The 25140-nt window shown below is 40.3% G+C and overlaps 1 protein-coding gene across 1 annotated transcript in view; it reads left to right on the plus strand.

Annotated features, from left to right (window-relative positions):
• The window catches only part of ACVR2B (activin A receptor type 2B), a 69457-nt gene extending 45979 nt beyond the window's left edge, over positions 1-23478 (plus strand). The window contains exons 2-11 of the mRNA XM_044670946.1: positions 8216-8423; positions 9020-9129; positions 13082-13230; positions 13879-14022; positions 15252-15395; positions 15618-15766; positions 18607-18721; positions 19875-20013; positions 20249-20379; positions 22707-23478. Coding sequence (XP_044526881.1) covers positions 8216-8423; positions 9020-9129; positions 13082-13230; positions 13879-14022; positions 15252-15395; positions 15618-15766; positions 18607-18721; positions 19875-20013; positions 20249-20379; positions 22707-22901 — 1484 coding nt within the window. The 3' untranslated portion in view covers positions 22902-23478. The remainder of the gene's footprint in view (positions 1-8215; positions 8424-9019; positions 9130-13081; positions 13231-13878; positions 14023-15251; positions 15396-15617; positions 15767-18606; positions 18722-19874; positions 20014-20248; positions 20380-22706) is intronic.
• Positions 23479-25140: the final 1662 nt, after the last annotated feature.

Here is a 25140-nt window from a genome sequence, read left to right on the forward strand (position 1 = left end):
TTTTCCATCTTCTACCCAGCTGCCAAATTGATATTCCTAGAGCACAAGTCTGGCCATTTTCCTGCTTAAGAAACTTCAATGGGTTCTTATTGACTCTGAGATTAAAAATAAACTCTTCTTTTTTGGCTTTTAAAGCCCTTTATAATTAGGTAATTTTATAATTTCCAGGCTCACTGTACATTTTTTCCCATTATCCATTGTGTTCTATCTGAATTGGCCAGCGCTCTCTCTCTCTCTCTCTCTCTCTCTCTCTCTCTCTCTCTCTCTCTCTCTCTCTCTCTCACACACACACACACACACACACACACACACACACACACACACATTATTTCCCCATCTTCATGCCCTTGCATAGACTGTTTCCAGTATATTCTCGATTCACAGATAATTCATGGAACTCCTAGCTTCCTTCAAAGCTCAGCTCAGGTACCTCCTACAAGAAGCTTATCCCTCTCCCCTAGTTGCTAATGAGGCAGCAGGTCACACAGTGGATAGCAGGTCCCTCTACCTACCGAATTCCTTACCTCAGACATGATCAATTGTGTGACTCTGGATAAAATCACCTAGCTTCTGTTTGCCTCAAATTCTCCAACTATAAAATGAAGATAATAATAAACTTCCAACTCCCAAGGTATTGTCAGACTCAAATGATATAATATTTGTAAAAAAAAACTTAGCACAGTGCCCAGGCACTTAAATAAATGTATGTTTCCCATATCCATATTCTACTTTGTATAATATTTATATTTTTCTAGGTGACAAGGATTTGTTGTAAGGATCAAATGAGATGATATTAGTATAAATGATATAGTATATAAATGATGTAGATGATATAGTATAAAAAAAAGTCCTTAGGACAGTGCTTGCACATAGTAGGCACTATATAAAAACACATTTCCCTTACTTTACCCTTTTCTTTCTCTTTGAAATTATTTTGTATTTTTTGGTATCTGTATTTGTGTTGATCTTCTCTTAAACATATTGCTTTTGTCTGGCTTCCCTACTTGTAAATTCTTTGAAGGTAAGGACTTTTTCATTTTTGTTTTTCATCTCCACTGCCTAGCGCAGTTCTTGACATACAGTAGGTTCTTAATAGATACTATATAATTTGTGAGCCTTTTAAACATCAGAAAATTCTACTAAAAACATGATGCCCACCTGGTAGGTCAGGCTGTAGGAACAGAAAGCCCATAGTTAGTGTCCATTAGAACATAAGCAGCAGCTGTTTCCCACTGAGCTGCTGTCCAAGGTCTTGACCTTAGTTAGGATTTCTCTAGAGCTTTGCTTGCCCCACTCTTGACAGTCTAACCACATCTCCTGCCTACCATTGTCGATGGCCTTGAGTCCTGTTGATCTGGCTCGTGTTGTCTCCCTCTGCCTAATTCAGAGCTGGAATCAATGGGTTTGGATAAAAAAAAAGGTTAGCCTTACTCTGCAGGTGAACCAACCTGGCTAGTGGCAGAAATGGGCAGTTGTTCATTTCCTTTGTAGTTTAGAAGATGACATCTCTGCTCTGCTTTGACTTAGGCTAAAGGGAGAACAGTCATCTCCCTCCCCTTGTTTTCCTGTGGTCATGGTTTCCCTGTGGTTGACCTTTCAGTTGTCCTTTACTCTTTCATTTACATGCATTATAGCTTTTTTGATTACTAGGGAATTAGATTTGGAATTGTGGTATTTGGAAATGTCACACCGGATCGATTGTTAGGGCCATGGACCAAACGCATTCCTCGGCCTTTTGGAGCATCTGTGTTGGCCTCTCTGGGTGTTTTCTAAATGGAAAACTTCTCCTTAGCATAGATGCTGCTTAGAGGGCTGAATTTGTTTCCAGGAATAACCATTTAAATATATATATCTTATTAGAAGTTTGAGAGAGGCAGAATGGCTTCAGAGCTGCCCTAAAACCCAGGAAAACCTTCATTCAAGACCTGCCTAGGACTTATACTAGCTCGGTGACCCTGGTCAAGCAAACTTAACCTGCCAGTGCTCTAGGGAGCTCTGTAAATATATAAGTTTCAGGAAAGTGCTGACCTGCATTGTTAAGAGAAAATTTCCTTACCATTCCATTGAAATCATAGGTCCAGATTCTGTTCATGAAATCACAGGTTCAGTCCCTATCCATATCAAACAACATTAATATAAATAATTAAGCTTGCTTAGTATTTGCATTTAAATCACTCTAGTTTGATGTATAACATGTTTAGTCCTTTGCTCTGTATTCCATCAGGATTCCCTCATCATTCTCATCCCTTTTCCTTATGTGATCATAATCATTCTTCTCTTTTTCTTTTATCATCATCATCATCATATCATCATCATCACTATGATTCTATGAAGGCTCCTTCCCCTACAAGTTTTTTTGTATTCCCAGAATGACAGTTCTTACAGATTATTTACTTATCCCTGGGTGTTTTTATTCCTCCAGTATACCACATGCCTCTTGAGAACAGGAATAGTTTTACTTATTTTTTCTTTGTATCTATACTACCTCATGCACACCAAGCATTCAATAAAGGTTTGTTGAAATGAACTGAGTATGACAATGGGATTCTCTGCTCTGGTGATTTTTCAAGGAAGATAAGAGTGTAGTTCTGAGCACTGGTACCTTCAAAAGTTCCTTCATTTCTGTGATCTTTTAGTACAATCACCCAAAGGCAGTTGGATCTGTTTTTCTTCCAATTTGGAAGCCCCCGAGAGTGAAGGCGAAATTCCCTGTCCTTTTGACTATTGAAAGCAGGTGGCTCCAGGTGAAAGGGTGGGTCCAGGTCTCATTGGTATCGGTTTATGAATGGATGAAGGCTGGACTTTTCCAGACCACTTAACTCAGGTTGAAAACTATTACTATGTGCACAAGTTAATTTTTGTTTTGGAGGTCTTTCCAGCCTCATCTTCCTGGACTACATTATCATTAGGGACACAGTTTTATTTATAGCTGCCTCTCATTTGAATGGCTGAACTATAGTTTCCTACACTGAGACATCATTTTTTCATAAATCATATCTTCGTTTATTTACTCAATAAAATATCGAGGTCTACTATGTGTGATAAGTAATATAGAATATAAGGAGATGACTATGATAACTCCTACTCATAACAATCTGGTGAAATAAAGCAAAAGTAAAAAATAAAAGACAAAAGGGCACATATAACTGAAAAAAGGAGGGTGAGGTGGCCATTGAGTGATACCAAAAGATGACAATGACAAATGGACAAGCTGAGTGCTAGGCCATGAAATGTTAACTGAAGGAAGGTTTCCAGTAGGTTGGATGGATGCTCGAGGGAGGCTAACAGAAAGATATAAAAAAGAATCACTCAGGAAGAGAGGTCATGGATTAACTCAGAGATCCATCCAGATATTGAAGTAAGAGATAAATAACAGCTCAATGCAAGAATTGAAGAGCTGTCACAAGGCAGTCATGATTAATTGCCTAACGAATTATACAGACATTCATGACCTGTCCTTGGATGCCATATGAATTCTTGGGGAGAGGGGAGGGAAGGAGAAATTGTTTGGGGCCAGAATAATCAGGGAAGGCTTCTTGGAGGAGATGGGATTTAACCCTAGTTTTGAAGGGTCTAGATTTCATCAAATAGAGATAATGGTCCATAGGAAGAACTAGTGTGAGATTCAGGTAGGACCAGATTGTGGAGGGATTGGTAGAGGAGTTTGATTTTTTTCTTGTTGGTAGTGAAGAACTGTTGAAGGTTCTTAAGCAAAGGAAATTATGAGAATGGTCTGATAAAAGTTATGTTCTGGGAAGGATCTGGTGATGAGTGTAGGATGGATTGGGAGTGGAGAAAGGGAGACTGTAAACAGGCAGAAGAGTTAGGATGCTATTTAAGTAATCTAGGCATGAGGTGATGAGAACCTGAGAGAAAGCAGGAATAAACAAGAGTGAGTGCTACTTTATTAAAGAAGAGCTGGCAGGACTTGTGGTTTGATTAGATTCTTACTAAGTGGTGGGGATTAGTTCAAACATTTCTAGATACCCTTTTCTGACCACTCTTCAGTTTTTGCCCGATATATACTTATCTCTGTTCGTAATCATGGGCATTTATTCCAGATAGTAAGCTTGTAGAGATCAAGAATGATTTTTATTTAATCAAATTGTTATAAAAAGGAGGAATTATGTGGCATGGAATCTATAAGAACTGGAAGAGACCTCAGAAAACTGCCTAGTCTAATCCCATACCTGAACAGCATCCCTCCTATATCCAATCTGTGCTAAAAAACCTCTGATGAAGACATAACACTACCTCCCAAGGTAGTGCATTCCATTTTGAGATAGCTCAAATTTTTGGGAAGTTTTTTCTTATATTAAGACTAAATCTACCTCTCTGGAAAGTCACCATTTTTTAAAAAAGTTTTCCATTTTGATGAAATCCCTTCCACATGATAGCCCTTCTGATATATGAAGGCAGGTATCAGTCTTTTAGACTTCTTTCATCCAGGTGAAACATCTTCGACCAATCTTAAGTGGCATGATCTCAAGGTACCTCACCTTGATTACCCTTTTCTGGACCCTTTCCAACTTATCATTTCACTTCATAAAATGTAGTTCCTAGAAGAATTGAACATAGTACTATAAGGCAACTCAACTCGAGCCAACAAAATTCCCAGCAGAAACAGATTAAAATGTATTTAGAAACTATTTAACAAAATAAATAAAAGTACAATACAACATAGATACTGTTAATTTATGCTTTTTAAAGTCATTTTGCAACAGAGATCTGTTTCTGTTTAAATTTGACACCACTGTTTAAGGGTATGGGTCAACCAGGGCATGGGGTATAGAACTCTCATTCTTAGTCCTGGACACTTGTTTTTCAAAGAGATTTGAGATTACTTTCAGCTTTTAAGTTACCTTTTTATACTGTTGAATCATTGCCTGTGCAGTTCTCTAAAATCCCCAGATCTCTTTCTAGAGTTGATAGTTTGAACCCCTAGTTTAGAACTGTACATTAATTACTTACATTTCATATTCAGATCCATCTATTATTCCAGCCTGTTAGAGTCTTTTTTGGATCTTGGCTTTGTCATTCAAACACAATAGCTATCCCTCTTAGCATTTGTAGTAACAACAAATTTGATATGTGTGTCAGCTGTGCTTTTATTTAGATCAGAGGTAAAAATGCTAAACATTATAGGGTCAATTAAAGATTTCTGAGGCACTCCATTGTCAATTTCTTTCCAAATTGACATCAAATTATTAATGATTATACTTTGGGGTTGACCATTCCACTTAATAATGATCCACTTAACTATACTGTCATCTACTCCATTTCCACAAGAATAGCTTGAAAGCCTTTGTAAAATGCTTTGCTAAAGTAAACTCTGTCTATAACATTTGCTTTACTTATCAGTCTAGTAATCCTCATCCCTTTCCCAAAAAAAGGAATTGAGGTTATATGGTTATAACCATTCCTTGATGAAGACATGTTGGCTTTTATGATTACTGCTTCCTTTTCTAGATTTTAACTAACTGTCCCTTTAATAATAGCATGTTCTAGAATTCTTTAAAATCAAAGTCAAATTCACTGGCATATAGTTTTGCAGAATATATTCTTCCTTTTTTGAGAATCTAGACATTTACCTCTCCACCCTATAGTTCCTTTCCCATTAGCCATGATGTTTCAGAGATCACTGACAGAAGCTGGACAGTAACATTCAACAATTTGCACTACCTTGTGGTGTGGCTCATCTGGGACATGGCTTAGTTACTAGATTGGGTCTAATGGAAGAAGATGTTCTAGCCTAGACTGGACTGAGCAGGGGGGCATTAATCAGAGAGGACAAAGTCCCTTAGGAAATAAGAGAGAGAGAACTGAGCCTAGGAGTTGCATTTGGAACCTGGACAGGGATCTCTGGGGAAAATGTGTCCTTAAGCTATGATAGGCCAGACTCTTAACTCATTTGTATATACCTGGATGCACTAGCCTGTTGAGAGAGTGAATCTGAAACTGCTTACATTAGAATGGAGGAACTTCTCATATTACTTACTACCTTAACATGACACTGAAAGAGATGCTAGAGGAGATGGGCTAGGGGCTGGAAGGAGGATAAACAATTTGTACAAGGTTTTCTGATTCTGCCTCCTAAGGATTTTTCCATGTCACTTCCCTTCTATGGCCTTCCAAGTTGTTTTTTCTTTTTGGTAGTGGGTGTCACTTTATCTAACCTACACTTGTCTATACCAGCCAGAAATATAAATAACTACAATGTAAACTTAACAGACACATGTATTAGAAAGGAGCAAACAAAATACTATGGGAAACTTAAAGAGAGGAAAGTTTATTCATTACCATCTGGAATACTGGAGGAATAGTTGAGGGAAGATTTCCTAGAGAAGAGAGAATTTGAATTGGGTATTAAAGAAGGGGATTTCAACCAGTAAGTGAAGATTTCAAGGGCATTCCAGGTATAAGGAACAGCCTGGGTGAAAACTCTGCAGTGGGAAATACAAAGTCATTTTGTAGAAGAAAGAGATAGCAAGTAATTAATTTTGATTGGAATGTAATGTTTTTATGGAAAAGTTGTCATAGGAGCCAAGTCAGAAAAAATTAAGATGGCACCAGTATGTAGAATGCTTTGAGTGCTAGACAAAGAGGTTTGAATTCAGGATCCAGTGGAGATTTTGAGGAGATCTGTGCAGGAGATTTTTTTTTATTGCAGCATGAAAGATGCACTGGGGGCAGCCAGGTAGTAGTACAGGGGATAGGGCACAAGACCTGGAGTCAAGAGGACCTGAGTTCAATCTAGCTTCAGATGCTTCCTAGCTGTGTGCCCCTGACCAAATCACTTAACTCTGATTGCCTAGCCCTTGTTGTTCTTCTGTCTTAGACTTGATACTAAGACAGAATGAGGTTGTTTTTTTTTTAATGCAGTAGAGGAGCAGAGAAAAGAGGAGGCAAGACTTTTAAGGAATCTCCTGCTTATAGTTTAAGTCAACAAGTATTTTAAAGACTACTGTGTTTAAGGCATATAATGAATATTAATAAACTGCATAGTACCTAATAAATGCTTATTGGTTGATTGACGTGCTAAAAAATAGAGCAGGTCCATGACCTTGAGGAGCTTGCATGCTCCTGGTGATCCAGGCAGGAGGTGATGAGGAACTCTTAGTACAGTGACTGTGGGAATAGGATGGCCTAGCTGAAGGTAGGGGGGAGAGCTAGATGCAAGACTTCATAACTGAATGGGAGGTTTTGACCTTCGTGAATTGGGTAAATAGTAGAATGACTGAAGGAAGAATTTTATTTGGGAGAAAAGATTGAGTTTGAAGTGCTAGCAGAATATCCAGGTGTAAATACCTTAATTACCACCTCAGCAGTTGGAGATATGAGTCAGTATCTTACAGGAGATGTCAAGACTCAAGATAAAAATTTGAGGGTGATTGGTGTCAAGGTTACAGCTGAAGTTGTGGCAATGAGTGATGTTGCCAAAGAAGGTAATATAGAAGGAGGAGAATTAAAGGCCAAGGTCTGCACCTTGGGAAATGTCCTTTTCAAGAGCTGGGAGGAGGACTAGAAGCTAGTGAAAGAAATAGAGGAATGATATGATCTCCTTAGTGTATTATTAGTTTATTTTTTCCCTTTGTCTTCTTATTGCCTAACATAGCATCTGACACATAGTAGGGACTTAATATTAACATTTGTTGATTCGTTGGTTGTTTGAAGAACACTAATTAGGTGCATTTTGTCAGAAATCAATAGAAATCAGTATATCTGAAAGGAAGAGAGGAAACAACAGAGTTCTGTTGCTGAAGAGAGGTCAAGTAGGATGAAGGCTGAATGAAAGTCATTGGCCTTTTAAAGACGGAGTGTTAAGAGGCAAGCTAGCCTGAGTTTGAAGAAATAGAAATAGAATAGAAATAGAAGAAATAGAAATGATGCCTTTTTTTGTGGTTCAATTGTTTTTTGCCCTAGAAATTTGACTGTAATGGAGAGGAGAGAGATGGGATAATAAGTGGGATGGGGAGATCTGAGCATGCTTGTAGGTAGATGGGAACAATTCATTTGGAGGGAGTGATGAAAGATGCAAAAAAAGGGTATCAGGGAAGGATGCAATTGAAGTCAAATGTGGAGGAGTTAGCTGGTTTTATTCTTTTTGTATCTCTCTAGGCCTAGACCCTGGGATCCAAGGATATATAGAGAGATGATTGTATTCCCATTATCTATCACCATCCCTACTTTTTGTTTGTTTGTTTTTTTCCTGCAGGACCAGGGCGTGGGGAAGTTGAGACAAGGGAATGCATCTACTACAATGCCAACTGGGAACTGGAGAAGACAAACCAGAGTGGTCTGGAACGTTGTGAGGGAGAGAAGGACAAGCGCCTTCATTGCTATGCTTCTTGGAGGAATAGCTCTGGTTCCATTGAACTTGTGAAGAAGGGCTGCTGGCTGGATGACTTCAATTGCTATGATAGGTATTTCTTCCTCACCCCAGTCCCCACCCCTTCAGCCAGATTGAGTTCTTTTGGTCAGAAAACCATCTCTTAAGAGTATCTTGGTGGTGGAGTAACCTCGTTGGCCAACGGGACAGGCATCATATTCCAAACTGTACAGATGTGACTAGCTTCCTGTGCTTGGCGGGAGGGTGAAGGATTATCTTTGGTCTTTTGGGATCCTTTGAAAGAATCATCTGGGCTCTTCCCCACTTCCTCTCCTACCAAACTACAGAAACCCTTTGTTGGGAATATTTCCCTAGTCTCCTTCCTTGAAAGCTTGAAATTTGTTTTCCTTAAAATCATGAAGTATTATTTGTCAGTGTTTCCAAGTGTAATTTTGGTGCTTAGCCATCAGCAAAGTGGCTCTCAAGGGCTACTTCTCTTCCAACTGTGAAATGGAAGTAAACACTTGGGAATTAACACTCCACATGGGGCAGGCCTTCATCTTCTCAGCATCCTCCTCCCCCCCTCAGCCCCAGGGGTCAAGGGTAAGTGCTTAGAATCTAATGGACTCCAGGAGGAAAGTCTGGATGATTTTGATAATGTATGCAACTTCTCTGCATTCCTCATCACAGGCAGGAATGCGTAGCCACTGAAGAAAACCCCCAGGTCTACTTCTGTTGCTGTGAAGGAAACTTCTGCAATGAAAAGTTCACACACTTACCTGAGGTCACTGGCCCTGAAGGTAAGGGAAGCTGGAGTGGCTTTGGTTTGGGGACTGAGGCACTTCCTAAAGGTCCGAGCCCTCAGTGGGTGAAGCCAGCCAGGGAAGGGAAGATGGAGCCCTAGGACTAACTGAAGTTTATATAGTGCTTTAAAGTTTGCAAGCACTTTGCATGCATGATCCTCTTTTAGCTTCCCAATATCCCCGTGAGGAGTTAGGTGCTACAGGGGTTTTTACTCTTCCCATTTTACAGGCGAGGAAACTCAGGAGTTAGGGGTTTGTGGTTTGCCCATAGAATAGGATTTAGAACATCAGACATTTTCACTTTTAAGTATTACACTCTGTACTGTGCTGTGCTGTGCTGTGCTGCCCTTCATTCCCCCTAGGTGTCATGGTGTCTCATTATTCTACTGGACTCCTGCTGGATCAATGGTCAGCTTCATCATCAATAGCGACTCTCATTCTGCACTTAATTTCTGAGCTGCTGTTGTTGTTGTATGACTAAACTTGGCTTAGGGAAAATTTTATTTTGGAGTGTTTGAGGCCATTTCAAGAATAGAGGATGATACATTCTTTGCCTTCAGGAAACTGACAGTTTAATTTTCAAAACAATGAAAATTTTCATATGGATTCAGTTTTTAAAAATTTTCATTGGTTTAAAGAAATTGACAACATCAGCAAACAAATGTTTCCATATTCAAAGGATAAGAAAATAAGATTGTATATAAAACTGAATCTCTGCTTAAGAAATTAAGTCTATTACAGCTTAGTTTTTTAAAAAAAAATTTGTTACATTTAACATACTACCCCAATATTGCCCTGTTTGTTTTGTGGATCCTTTTTCTATTACCCTCTTTGTAGCTTTGAAAAAAAGAAGGTTTGTTTTTTAAAAACCCTTGCCTTCTTTCTTAGAATCAATATTATGTGTTGGTTCCACAGCAGTAAGGGGGTGGTAGGCAAAGGAGATTAAGTGTCTTGCCCAGGGTCACTCTGCTAAGAAGTGTTTGAGACAAGATTTGAACCCAGGACCTCTCCTCTCTAGGCCTGCCTCTCCATCTACTGAGTCACTTGCTCATATCTATGTACCTTAACATTATTAATTGATGCTTTTCTCCCTTTTCTGGCATCACTGTCACTACCCCCTTCTAAAAGCCCCCTCCAAGAAAAAAGTAAAAATTAAATCCTTTCATAATAAATACCTAGTCAAGTAAAAATAAATTATGTGTTCAGTTTTTTAAGTATCTTTTTTTAAAACCCTTACCTTCTGTCTTGGAGCCAGTATTGGCTCCAAGGCAGAAGAGTGGTAAGGGTAGGCAATGGGGGTCAAGTGACTTGCCCAGGGTCACACAGGTGGGAAGTGTCTGAGGCCGGATTTGAACCTAGGACCTCCTGTCTCTAGGCCTAGCTCTCAATCCACTGAGCTACCCAGCTGCCCCTTCTTAAGTATCTTTAAAAGAGTAGTGCTGTCAACTGAAGTTTAGAAAATGTATTTCTTAAATGGAAATATTTTGTATCATTTTGGAGGGTGAATATTATAAATCCATTCAAACAAACAAGAGTTACAAATGTTGTCAAGGAGAAAATTGAAGAGAATGCAATTATTTTGATTAGTTCCTTTGATAATCTTGATCTTTTGTTCTCCAGATGAATTTTGTTATTATTTTTTCTAATTTTCTAAAATAGTTTTTTGGTAGTTTGATAGGTATGACACTAAATAAGTAAATTAATTTAGGCAGGATTGTCATTTTTTTGAATGTGAATATTTTGAAAGGCTCCACTGAAACCTCATTCCTAAGGACTCAAGAGCCTAGGCATTGATTATAGGTTCTCAACAACTATGCTAATATAGAACAAACTTCAGATAATATACTGCCAAACTGGAGGTGCTTGAAGGCAGCCCTTTTGACAAACTGTTGCTGAAGGACCCAGCCTACCAAATTACAGAGGTTCCCTTCCCAAGTGGACATGATAGAAGAGATTTTTAAGTCACAGCTCCCTGAGATCATCTACATTGATGAAGGGAGCACCTGCATTTATGAAATCATAAATCTTTAAACTGTGAGAGTATTTCTGGAGAAAGGGAAGTACTGTTCCTCTAGTGAGACTGTGAACTATCCCAACTCCTTCCCCAAAGATAAGATCATAGAATCATAGAAATTGTCCTAGAAGAGGTCTTGAGCAAAATCAAGCTTATTAACCTCATTGTTTTATCAATGAAGAAATTGAAGTTCTGGATTGTTAAGTGATTTGCTCAAGATCACACAGGAAGAAAGAATTAGAGACAGGATTTGAATTCAGGTCCTCTGCTTTTCTGACAGTGACCTTTCCACGACATTGTCTCCTTCTACCTTTAGTATAGCCAAACGGCGGACGTCTTTGCTCATGATGAGGCTTAGTAAAAAGACTGGATAAAAGGAAGAAAGGAGAGTTTTCCTCAATAGCAATGAAGATACTCTGGTGACTTTAGATAGGGAAGAAAGAAATCACTCTATTCCATTTGGAGTTAAATGACCATTAACTCTTCTCTAAAAACAGAATTGGCTGCATTTTAAAGATTATATTATCTGATCATAACCCTCCAAATCTCACATAATGCCACATATTTTGAGGAATAGAGAGAGTAGAGGTGAAAAATTGCCATGTTCTTTTATGTCTCTGGTTTCCAAAGTGTTACATGCTGAGCATTTCCCTTAATGATGCCTGAGATTTTTTCATGCACATAACATTCACATCCTCAAAATAAAATATAGATGTTTATTTACTTTTTTTATTGGATCTCTGATTTCATTAGTATAGAGAGCTCCTAATGAGCAGCTTCCTCCCCCTATAGATATTAGAACTTTCTCTGCAATTTAAGTGTCTTCAGGAGTTTCCTGGAGCACCGAGTCATTGTGAGCAACCCAAAGCCATAGAGCCAGCCAGTAAATGTTAGGGATCCGCATCTTTCTGGCTCCAAGCCTCCATCTCTGTCCACTCTGCTCTACTTGGGTCATGGATGTTTATAATCACACATAGTCATCTTTATCTCATTCTTCTATAATGGTCTGTGGCTTATAAAAATACATTTCCTCCCATCAACTCTGGGAAGTTGGTAGCACAAATATTCCCATTTTTTGGATGAAGAGACTGAGGCTTAGAGAATCTAACTCATCTACAATCAGACAGGTAGTACATGTCAAAGCCAGGTCTCTCTGCTCAGTACTCTTTCCACTTTAACACTCATACATACACATGCTTTAACCCCATCTTTTACTGGAAGCTTGCCTTCCCTAGCCTTTCTTAATTCTAGTGCTTTCCCTTTTAAAATTACTTTTTATTTATTCTGTATATAGCTTTCTTCGTATATATTTGTTTTAACGTTTTCTCTTCCATTTAGATTATAAGCTTTTTGATGGCAGGAGTTGTCTTTTGCCTTTTTTTTTTTTTGATATCTCCAGCATTTGGTAGATGTTTAGTAAATGTTTATTGATTGATTGGTTGCCATATATCCACCTGTATCATTTTGAAATTTTTGTTATGTTTAAAAAACTTTTACCTTTTATTTTATAATCAACACGAGGTATTAGTTCCAAGGCAGAAGAGCGATAGGGCTAGGCAGTGGGGGTTAAGTGACTTGCCCAGGGTCACACAACTAGAAAGTATTTGAGGCCAGATGTGAACCTAGGACCTCTTATCTCTAGGTCTGGCTCTCAGTCCATCCTGTGTTTCATTTTTATAGGAAGAAAATATATGTATAGGACATTCCAACATAGCCATTTCTACATACAGGCATAAGATCAATACTTGGAAATAAGCCTTTACTCTGGCTTTAGAGGTCTGGCACGAGTCCTTTCTCAGAGGTGAGGGAGAGGAAGCGGGACATCCAGCCTTTGTCCCCCAGAAAAAGCCAGCAAGATGGAAGAGGGATGATGCTTCGACTGCGAAGGGGGCAGCCACTTCATCTTGTGAACAAAACCTTTTTATCTCCCCGCAGTTACCTATGAGCCACCTTCGACTGTCCCTCTGCTCACAGTGCTTGCATATGCCTTGCTGCCTATTGGGGGCCTCTCTCTGGCCATTGTCATTGCATTCTGGATGTACAGGCACCGAAAGCCTCCCTACGGTCATGTGGACGTCAATGAGGTATCCAGGAGAATGGAGGAGAGAGACCTCCAGGGAGAGAGGGGATGGATGGGGGCCCCCAGGCATTAAAAGAGAAAATATATTTAGTTTCTTGCCCTTCCAGGGAAAGGACTTTCTCAAAGATAAAAGGTCACGCTTTCCTGCACCCGTACTGCTTTAATATTTGTGGACACTCATGCTTGCTCATGTAGAGGACAGTGAAAAGAACTCATTCTATTTTTCCCTCCTACGTCCTTTTAGCCCATTGTCGAACTCTGTGAGCCAGAGATTATTTTCACTGTTTTGTCATAAGAAAATTGAAGCACTAAGTGACCTGCTTAGGTTCATTTGGCAGGACATGAATGCCAGAAGAGGAGTCAGGATATAGATTCTGCTCCTCAGTTTCTTCTTCTTTTTAAGTCTTACTTTTTGTCTTGGAATCAATACTGAATATCCACTCCAAGGTAGAAGAGTGGTAAGGGCTAGGCATTTGGGGTTAAGGGGCAATTCTCCTTAATTTCTAAGCCAAGGCTTTGTGTACCTTTTGCTGGGAAAGAGTAGCCGCAACAGGAACCCATGACGTCCTTCCCAAGGACTTGTGTTGTGGACCTTGATAGTACAAGTCTATAGATTTTTGAACTCTTCCTATTAATCCCTTTGTTATCTTAGGACCCGGGTCCTCCACCCCCTTCTCCACTTGTTGGCCTGAAGCCATTGCAACTGCTGGAGATCAAGGCCCGGGGACGTTTTGGCTGTGTCTGGAAGGCTCAGCTTATGAATGACTATGTAGCAGTGAAGATTTTTCCATTACAGGTAACACATCTGGTTTTAGGTATTGCATTTCTAGGCGATAGGTGTGAGAAAAATAATGAAGACAGAATCTAGTGGGTGAGGGAAATGGAAGAATAGGTGACTGAGGTTTGAGGTCTTGGATGACCAGGAAGATAGTGGTGCCTTTAACAGAAATAGCAAAATTGGGAGAATTAACATGTATGGGGAGAGGAAAGGCTGATGAATTCCATTTGGGGTATATTAGTTTGAGGGGCTGGTGCAACACCTTGATAGAAATGTCCAACAGACGATTGGAGAGATAGGACTGGAACTCCAGGAAGCTTTGGAAGTCAGCCAAAGGGAAGTGGTTAAAGCTATGAGAGTGAATGAGTCTACCAAGAAAGGGATTAGAAAGAAAGAAGAGAAGGTAGAGGGATTATTCAGCTAAGGATGTGAGAATAGGATGATGAGGCCTCAGGAGAAGCTTGAGGAAGAGTAGTCAGACTGCTGGGAGGAAAATGAGGAGGGGACAAGGTTGTGGAAAGCCAAGAAAGGAGAAGCTGTCCAGAAGGAGAAGTGGTCAGTAGTGTTCATTGATGCAAGAAAATTAAGGTTGAGGAAAGGGATTTAGACTTAGAAGTTAAGAGATCCTTGTTAATCTTGGAGAAATTGGTTTCAGTGCGTGATGGGGCTAAAAGCCAGATTGCAAGTGGGTGGTGATAAAGTAGAGGCAGCCAGTGTAAATGACTAAAAGTTTAGCAGTTAAAGGGAGAAGAGCTATAACTTGGGGAGATAGAGAAAGAAGAAAAGAAAGAAAAAAGAAGCTTTTTTTTGGATCAGGGATCATATTTGTAAGTATTTGTGGGGGGACTCATAGAGGGAGGTATTGAAAATTCTCAGTCTCTGAAAGAGAATGATAGATCAGCAAAGGCCTCAGAATGATGATATTACTGTGTTTCTTCCAGATGATCTCTCACAAGAGTATACTTTTCTTGCTCTGGAGGCAGGGAAGGATTTATCCTCCCAGCTGCTAATGCTTTCCCTTTTCAGATTATCTTAATTTACTCTATGTATCTTCTAGGTACCTAGTTATTTACATGCCACTTGCCTTCCTTTATATTCCAAGCACTTTATACAACAGTTTCTCCCTTGTAAATGATTAATGGTGCTTATTGACCCACTGAAACAATTTGGAGGCTAGGATGCCTATATCACCACTGTCAGAGGACTAGTCGCTGAGGTCTCAAAGCTGAGTATTTTCTGTCCCTTAGGACAAACAGTCCTGGCAGAGTGAACGGGACATCTTCAGCACACCAGGCATGAAGCATGAAAATCTGCTCCAGTTCATTGCAGCCGAGAAAAGAGGTTCCAACCTGGAGGTGGAGCTGTGGCTCATTACAGCCTTCCATGACAAGGTGATTCTGACCTGCCTTTCTGCCTTCCCTAAGAGGACTCATAACTGCTGCTTTCCCCTGTCTCTCGGGCTTCTGTGACAAGGCGATCCTTCTGCCTCAGTCAATGCCCAATCACTACCTGCAGGACAGAGTTGCGTCTGAGCTCTTCTTAACGGGCTTGGTTTTCCCAGATGTAGGCTACCCTTCCACGGGCCTGAACCCTCATTGTTCTACTTCTTCTAGGGTTCTCTCACAGATTACTTAAAAGGGAACATTGTTACTTGGAACGAGCTGTGCCATGTAGCTGAGACCATGTCCCGAGGTCTGTCCTATCTGCACGAGGATGTGCCCTGGTGCCGGGGAGAGGGGCACAAGCCAGCCATTGCCCACAGGTATGGAGAAAGAAAAGAGGTTAAATGGGATAAGATGCTTGGATTGGGCCTAACATTGGGAACTGGTACAGGAATTGGATGAGCTGGCACTTAGCTGAAGATGGAGCATAAAGGTGTATATCGTTGGCTTGTTTTTGGGGGAGGGAGAGGCGTATTTAATTAGCACTCCATGATACTTTTGTCGGGTTGATTGGATCGACAGGGATGAAGTTAACATCAGTAAAGTCTTCTCTTGTTGCTGCTGTTGCTGCAGACTTAGAAAAGCACTGATCTCACTCCTCTATTTACTCGTAATTCTTCATCCACTCCCAGTCTCTGCTCTGGCCAGTCTCCAAGTTTGGCAGCAGCTGCTAGTTGATTTCCAAGCGCCCTCTCGTGGCCGATTGTTTTTTTATGCTATTTTAAAATAATTAGCCCATGCAGATCTGAGTCTTTTTTTGCTTTCAGTGGGTTCCCTTTATTTAGGGTTCTGTATTCATATCCGGGAATGAGAGAGAGGGAAAGAAGGAAGCATTATTGAGGAATTTTTCCCCTTGGCTTGTTTGCTTTCCAGACTTTATGCATGGTCTGTGGCAGCAGTCAGCTAGGGGAAATAGGGAGAAGGAATATGATGAGGAACTAGAGGATATAATTTACTACTTTCCTAAGAAAACAGCTTGTTAGCTACCTAAGCTGTGGGTGGCTTACTCACCTCTTCCTAAATCCGCGTGTTAAACGATAGACTTTCTATAAATAGTCATTGCATGTATATTGTGTATGCATACATGCATGTTTACACACATTATTGACAGAAGTTAACATAATTTTAGCTTTGAAAGGCCTCCAGGAATCATCTAGATTAAATGTTCTTAAGTTTTGGGTTTTTTTGGTATCATGGACCCCTGTGGCAGTCTGATGAAGCCTGGGGGCCATATCTCTGAATAATTTTTCTAAATAATTGAAGGAAATGTTAAGTTAGAGATCACAGAAAATAAAGATGTAATCGTTTCCTTTTCAAATTCACAGAATTTCTAAAATCTGTGGGTTCTAGATTAAGAACTCCTGAACTACATACATCACCTCCCTCATTTTGTAGATGACGAGTTTGAGCCTTGATATATTTGCTCATAATTAGAGTAAGTTAACAAAAAGTTTGCCAGATGTCCTGACTCCTGGTCAGAACGCTCTCCGTTGGGGCACAAGGACCACAAAGTATTTATTACAGTGTTAGATTCTTACTCTTTTAACTTACCCTCAGATCATCCTTACACATGGTAAGAGTGCTGAGTTGAGACTCCAGAATCCTGGTTGTAGGAACTTGGAAGGTAAATTTCTGAATCTTAATGATCACTAATGTCATGTCTGTGACATCTTATGATTGCTCCAGCGTGAAAGAGGAGGGCTATGCCTTGGTCAGGGAGAGAAGTACCTCCCTTGGCCTTCCTTCCAGCGATCTTTACCCAGGGAAGGAAATAAAAGGACTCCCATCCATGTTTTGTATATATTGTTTAGGGCTTGGGAGCACTGAATGAAGGCATGTAGATGGGGGACGGGAGGAAAGGCAAAATAGGTGAGACTTTTGGCATTTAGAACTGATTCATACCTCTAGCCCAGTGGTTCCCAAACTTTTTTGGCCTACCTCCCCCTTTCCAGAAAAATATTACTTAGCCCCCTGGAAATTAATTTTTAAAATTTTAATAGCAATTAATAGGAAAGATAAATGCACCTGTGGCCATCATCGCTTCCCTGGATCGCTGCAGCACCCACCAGGGGGAAGTAGCACCCACTTTGGGAATCACTACTCTAGCCTGTAATAATAATGTAATCAATTTTGATGTATTCTTGTTTTTTCTTAGTAGAATTTTAAAAAGTTTGAATCCGGAACCACATAGCACTAGCCCTTTAGTAGATAATGTGCTTATAAGAATTTGTTTTTTGGCTGAATGTAATTTGAAGCCAGATAGGCATTTTTTTCCTTTAATGACTTTTTGGGATTTTTTTTGTCTGTCAGTCAACTCACAAGCATTTATTGGGCTCTTGTTCTATCCCAGGCACTATATATACTAAAGACTTGGGATATGAATACAAGAGCAAGACAATCCTTGACCTCAAAGAATTTACATTCTACTAAGAGGATTCAACATGTTCACAGAACTATAGGATATATATAAGAAAAAATCACAGTTTTTTTCTTGGGTGGGAACACAGAAAACTGGGGGAAATAGAAAGACTTCTTGAAGAAAGTGGTATGTAGCAGAACCATGGAAATTAGAGAAGTTAAGATCTAAGAGGTGGAAGGGAAAAGAATGAACAACCTAGGTATGGGGGACAACCTTCCACATAAAGGGAAGATGAAAAATGCCACATATGTGAAACAAAAAGGCCAAGTTTGGCTGGTGTGTAAAGTGCATAGGGAAAGTCCCACGTGCTGAGGGAAGAGTTCCAAGATGAGGCAGGAATAGCTAGGGACCAAAAACAGGGCCAAGAAGGCAGTGAGGTCCGATTTGGACCCCTCCACGAAATGGGAAGCTCTTGGAGGAACTCCCCAATGGGAGAAGAGAAAAGAGTGGGCCTTCTAGGAGGGATATTATAGTCTGTAATGGGCACAAGGATGATTGGATTTTGTAGGGCAAGGAGGCCCCAGGGTAGCTCCAAGATGAGCCAGAAGTTCTTCCAGATGAGAACTAAAGATGAAAACTTGAGAGCCATTTACATAGTTCAGGCCAAGCACCAACTCAGAATTCTCATGTAGCCTGGCTTCCAAAACCAGATTTTGCTACCTATAGAAAGAGAGACATCACCTATGGTGCTCAGTGTATCGTCTTCAAGGTCTTACTCAGTTCTATCCTGACTCCTTTCAGGGACTTCAAGAGCAAGAATGTCTTACTGAAGAGTGACCTCACAGCTGTCCTGGCTGACTTTGGACTGGCTGTGCGGTTTGAACCAGGAAAGCCACCAGGGGACACACATGGGCAGGTGAGGAGGGAGGGAGACCAGGGACAAAGGCCATTTTGAGTGATGCTTAGACTCACAATTTAACTCTCAATGTCAGATCCAAGTCCTTCCTCTTTCTGCCAATGTGCATGCCCTTGGTCTGCAAACCAACCTTAATACCTACCCAAACCAGATATTACTGAGAAGACAACCTCCTGGATGAAAATCATGTTAATAGATTCTAAAATCAGATACTAATGACTTTTGGATTATGTGAACTCTCCTGGATACATGGATAATTAAAAGCTAACCTTATAGCTTGACCCTAGTAGCTTCAGACATTAATTTTTCTCTCTCTGTGTCAATACCTGGGAGCTAAACCTTGAGCAAAGAGTATATCCTAGCAAACCAAGTCTGAGAAATGACTAATTCTTAGCTGTGCAACTTTCCTCTAAATCATATTAATTCCTACAGCTCTTAAGGCTTACTTTTTATTTAGTCCCAGGTGCTTTGGCCTGACATTACCCTAGAAAAAGAAAATTAAGAGGGAGATAAACAGGATGATACACAGTAGGACCTAGGGCAATATTTCAAAGAGTTAGGATGCCCCCTGTCCCGTTACCCATCTTCTTGTGGATCACCAGCCTATCAACCTGCTGGTGAATTCAGGCTTAGGCAGAGGGAGAGCAGGCAAAGAACACAGATTATTTACCTTAGTAGCCCAAGAAAAAACATAACTGAATAGATAATTTCTGCTCTTCCCCCAGCAGATAAAATTCTGTATTTCTTTCTGCATTCCAAAGCCAAGTAGTATTTTAGAATTCTTCTTGGTTTGGAGATTACCTTGTCATTCATTGTGCTCCTCTTAATGCAAGCATTGACATCCATTATTTTCTTAGATCCTGTGAATAATGCTAGCTCATTCTCCTGCTGTGAATCATAGAATGTTAGGGCTAGAAGAGACTGCAAAGGTCATTGAGTCAACGTGCTCATTTTACAGAGAAGCAAAATGATTTGTTCATCACTCCCCAGGTAGTCGAGTGACAGAGTCTGGATTTGAACCTGGATATTCTGACTTTCTAAGTCCATTGTTCAGTCTGTTAGACCACTTACTTTTCATCCTACTTAACCCTATCCCTGTAACATATTCATTTTCCCCCTCTCGTCCCCTGCTTTTGTGGTCTCTATAACGTAGGTTGGAACGAGGCGGTACATGGCCCCTGAGGTGCTGGAGGGAGCAATCAACTTCCAGAGAGATGCTTTCCTGAGAATTGATATGTATGCAATGGGGCTGGTTCTGTGGGAGCTGGTGTCTAGATGCACAGCTGTGGATGGTGAGTTTCTGGGGATCTGTGGGTGTGAGGGATGATCTTCATCATGCCTAGAGCTTCCGCCTGCAGGGGCTGTGTCTTCTCTACTCCATGACTTAAGCCATGTGGTTCTGGGTTTTGGTCTTATGTTATTCTTCAATGACTCTGAGGACATGGCAATTAAGCTGAGATTGATATAGGTGTTAGTGTCCCCCCTGGCATGAGCCATGACCCTACTTCTGTTATCTCCTTTTTGCAGGGCCAGTGGATGAGTACATGTTACCTTTTGAGGAGGAGATTGGTCAGCATCCATCCCTGGAAGACCTGCAGGAGGTGGTGGTGCATAAGAAGATGCGCCCTGCCTTCAAGGATCACTGGTTGAAGCATCCTGTATGTATTCCTTCCTCTTCCCTCTTTCTCTCTGTCTTAGTCATGCTCAGAAATGGGGAGAGGAGAAGTACTGTGGTTTATGAATTCCTCTGCATTAATCCAAAAGGTTCATCTTATTTCGTCATGGTAGGGATGAACAGCATGGAGCTGTTTTCACTATAGACAGTATGAAAATGAGTCATTCTTGGTAGTAGGAAGGGTTTAGGGTCTTTATTACAAAATATTGTCTTTGATTATAAAAGTTCATCATTTTCTAAATTATCCATTCATAGCATCTAGAACTGGAAAAGACCTTAAAGATCTGTTACTCTAACCCCTCATTAACTGGTGAGGAAACTGAGGCCTAAAGGTTAAGGGAATGTGACAGAGGACACAGAGTAAGCAAATGTCAGGGTGAGGCCTAAATCTAGACCTCTCAATTCCAAATCCAGGCTTCTTTCCACTCTGCCCTACAGAGGAAGAATGAATTACAGATGAGCTTGGGGCAACTTCTCTGGGAAACTAACTGATTACTTCCTAACCATTGGTCTGAATATCTTTGTACGTCTCCTCCCCTTATTGATTCCTTGGAAAGAGTGCATTTGACTGTGGCTTAGTCATGATCATGCGAATCATTTGCACTTACATTTCAGCTCAGTTTTGTGTGTGTGTGTGTGTGTGTGTGTGTGTGTGTGTGTGTGTGTGTGTGTGNGGAGAGAGAGAGAGAGAGAGAGAGAGAGAGAGAGAGAGAGAGAGAGAGATATGCATGTGTGTGTTCATGTGCCTCTTCTTCTGTGTGTTTTGCTCACTCACACACGTACACTTCCCTCCTTACTGTTTCTTTTCTCTAACAAGAAGAGAGCCCAGGGCATGATGAATAAGATGGAGAAGGCAATTGAAAACTGTGTCATGTGAGAATTAGTTAAAGAAACTTGTGCTGTTCAGCCTGGAAAAGAGAAGTTTGTGGGTGGGAAGGAAAGGAGATGAGAGCTGTCTTCTAATATTTGAAGCATTGCCAAGGGGTAAGGGGATTTGATTTGTTCTGCTTGGCCTCAAAGGACAGAACTAGTGAGCAATGAATAGTATTGAGGATCATTCCTTAGCTTTTAGATAAATGTAAAGAAAAACTACCCAAGAATTAATTTTATTCAAAAATGGAGTAGACAGCAGCTAGGTAACAGAGTGAATAGAGCATCAGGCTGGGGGTCCGAGAGACCTGGGTTCAAATCTGGTCTCATTCACTTCCTAGTTATGTAACCCTGGGCAGGTCACACCTCTCTTCTGGCTTAGAATTGATACTAAGATAGAAGGTAAGGAATGTTTTATTTTGTTTTGTTTTGTTTTGTTTTAAGTGAAGCGAACTGGCTTTGAGGAGATAGTGAATGGTAGGTCTACTACCTCTGGAGGTTTTCAAGTGAAAACTTGATGACTATTTGTCCAAAATGTTATAGAGAGGATTTTAAAAAAAACTCTTACCTTCTATGTTAGAAATCAATACTGTGCATTGACCCCAAGGCAGAAGAGTGGTGTGGGCTAGGCAGTGGAGGTTAAGTGACTTGCCTAGGGTCACACAGCTGGTAAGTGTCTGAGACTACATTTGAACCAAGGACCTTCTCTAAGCCTGGCTCTCTATCTACTGACTCACCAACCCACGTAGCTACCCTCATATTGAGGAGATTCTTATTCAGATATAGATTAGATTAGACCTAGAGTTTCCTTCTAGATCTGAAATCCTCTGAAGGTTCCACCGTATTCTGGGGAGAAAGCTATGGAAGTAGGGGAACCCTAGGTGTATCCAGAAAGATAGTATGACTGGAATATGTGACTTGGCTCCTCCATAAGTTGTCACTGACCACTGAGCCCCCTCTGCATCTCTCCTGTCGTTTCTTTTTCCGAAAACAGACTAGATTCTATTATTTTTCATTGTCATAGCCAGCTTTCAGTTATCTAGACAGGGGAAATGCCAATCAGTCAACAAGCATTATTAACTATTTACTAGCCAGGAATTGTGCTAAGTACTGGGGATACAAAGCAAAGTAAAACAAAAAAATATATATGGCACAGATAATCCCCAAATCATTTCTGTTAGGCTTTGGGATGATTGCATTATTGTTTTTGTCTCCGATTTCCTTTTCTAATTATGTTTCTCTCAAGCTATTTCCTTAGCCCACATTAACCGATTAGAGGGCTAAGGGAAAGAAGACATTGGGGTTAATCATTCATCTGCCATGGGTAATCTAGCAACTGGGACATCAAGATTTGGCTTGGCACTGTCGGAGAAGATGTTGTTGAGGCATTCTCAGTAAGGGTCATTTTTTTTTTGTCCTGCCCCATCTCTTGCCACACAGGGATTGGCACAGCTTTGTGTGACCATCGAAGAGTGCTGGGACCATGATGCTGAGGCCAGGCTCTCTGCAGGCTGCGTGGAGGAACGTGTGTCCTTGATTCGCAAATCCGTCAATGGCACTACCTCGGACTGCCTCGTCTCCCTTGTGACATCTGTCACCAATGTGGACTTGCCCCCCAAAGAGTCGAGTATCTAAGTCCTGGGTCGAATTTGTCTTTCCAGACTCAGTGAATTTGAAGAAGAAAAAAAGTTTAAAAAAAAAAAAGAACCATAAAACCAACGAACACATGAATGCAGCTGCTATTTTATCTTGACCTTTTTATTATTATTATTATTATAATTATTATTATTATTGTTATTTTTTGATTGGATCAATTTTTACCAGCATATTGTTCTACTGTATTGAAAACAATGGACATCTCAGCAAGCATTCAGGTCCCGACTCATGAATGCAGAAACGGTGCCCAGGCCGCAGAACCTCAACAACCTCGTTTTCCGTTTGTGATTCAGTTTTTTAGGTTTTTCTTTGTTGGTCTGTTTTCTCCACAGAATATCTGTGACACAAAGAAACCCATCTCCCATCTTAGGAAACATAATGCTGCAAACTTTGGAGGAAACTTTAAAAGACTGTTACAAAAGACACCTTTCTTCAAAAAAAGGTGTTCCTTCCCTCAGTCCACCCTTCCACAGCCCCCCACCCCCTTTTACATTATTTTCCCCCCTTTTTTAGACAGTGAGCTTCAAAAACACAGCAGATGTGTCTTTTACGGATCTAACGGGTGTCATTGTAATGGAGGAAAAACCAGGAAGAGGATGTTAACTCCTGGGATATGGGGGTGACCGGGGCGGGGGGGAGGTTGGTGCTGGGGGTAGGGTAGGGAAGGGGGCATCGTTGGACTTTGCAGCATTTGGAGAAACATCATTTGTTATGGAGCTACTTCTCAGGTAATCAGTGAATGAGGGGAAGGACATTTTGGACACAGAGCATTAATAGCAAACCCAGAGTTTGGAGAAAGCAATTCAGAAAGCCTGAACTGTTCTTTTGAGTTCACTAGCAACGTTACTTCTTCTTTCTTCCATTGTCGTAGACCTGGATATAACGAGGGTTGTAAGGGAAAAGGAAAACAGAATTCTTTCTTCCTTCCACCCCAACCAACTTCCAGATAAAATTTCCTCTCATTTGAGAAATGTACTTATTTTCCTCCCCCTAAAAGAAGTAATTGTGAAGTCATTAACCAAATAGACTATTCCTTTTTTCTTTCTTTCTTTTTTCTTTTTTAAGGAAAAACAGTTTTAAATTCAGGGTCTTTTCTTAAGGTGAATAAATTGAAGAGACCTTGCCTCCTCCTGGAGCAGTTCAAGAAATAACCCTATGGGGCTGGATAATGGCCCAGCCTGAACAGTCATTTAAGACCATGAAAAGAAATGCAGTAAAATTGCTAGCTCTTTAAGGAGAGAGTTTTATCTAGAGGGAGGGAGAATGACCTGGGCCTCTGGCCAAGGACTACAGCACTACTTCAGCACCCAGGAAACATCAGGATGATGACAGTGTGGCGGGGAGGATGATTTAAGAGCAGCCAGAGTGATGGTTTTTAACATTTTTTTTTTCAAGTGGCTTGTTGATATGGCTTTCTCCAAATCCTGTGATGAAATTTTGTCTTAAAGTGGTGCATATCTTAAATACCGTTATTCTATTATGCCATAAATTTGCTCTAGTCAGTGAATGTTCCTAATGCTGCTGATTCAACATTTAAATATTTTTTAATTTGCAAAACATGCAATGTTTTAAAACACACATGCATACATACACACACACACACACACACACACACACACACACACACACACACACACACTACGTGGCTTCCGAAGTTTAAACTGAAAAGAAAAAAAAAAAAAGAAAACTTCATGACCACAGACCACCTCAAACCAGAAATACCTCAGAATTTTCTACTTGTATGAGTTTTATTATATATTTTGTTGTGTTGTCTTGTAGTAAGTATATTTTAATGTATGTTGGCTTTTATGACAAGGGAGTTTTAAAAAAAGAAAAAAATAGAAAAAAAGTTCCAAAATCTTTTAGGAAGTGCTACCATTTTTTTGTTTGTTTGGTAATGACCCATTCATTGTAAATAACTTGTGTCGGGTTGTAGAATGGTTGACTGCTTAAGGGATCCCTGGGCATTAGTCACTCTTATTTGGGAAGGCTGTTTCCATCCTTTGTTTCTTTGGTCCGTTTTATTAAAAGACAGTACATCTTTATCTTAAGGGATGGAGAGTTTGGGTGTGCGGAATGGGGAAGTGATTTTATTGCATTGGAACTGACCATCAGTGAAAAGTAGTATCCTTTTAAAAAAAAATCATCCTTTGGCATTTTCTTCATGCCTCGGTTATCAGAACAAAGACTAACCCCAGTTTTTCCTCATACTAAAAAA

This window comes from Gracilinanus agilis, chromosome 1, assembly GCF_016433145.1.
Source record: "Gracilinanus agilis isolate LMUSP501 chromosome 1, AgileGrace, whole genome shotgun sequence".
Taxonomy (NCBI): Eukaryota; Metazoa; Chordata; class Mammalia; order Didelphimorphia; family Didelphidae; genus Gracilinanus; species Gracilinanus agilis.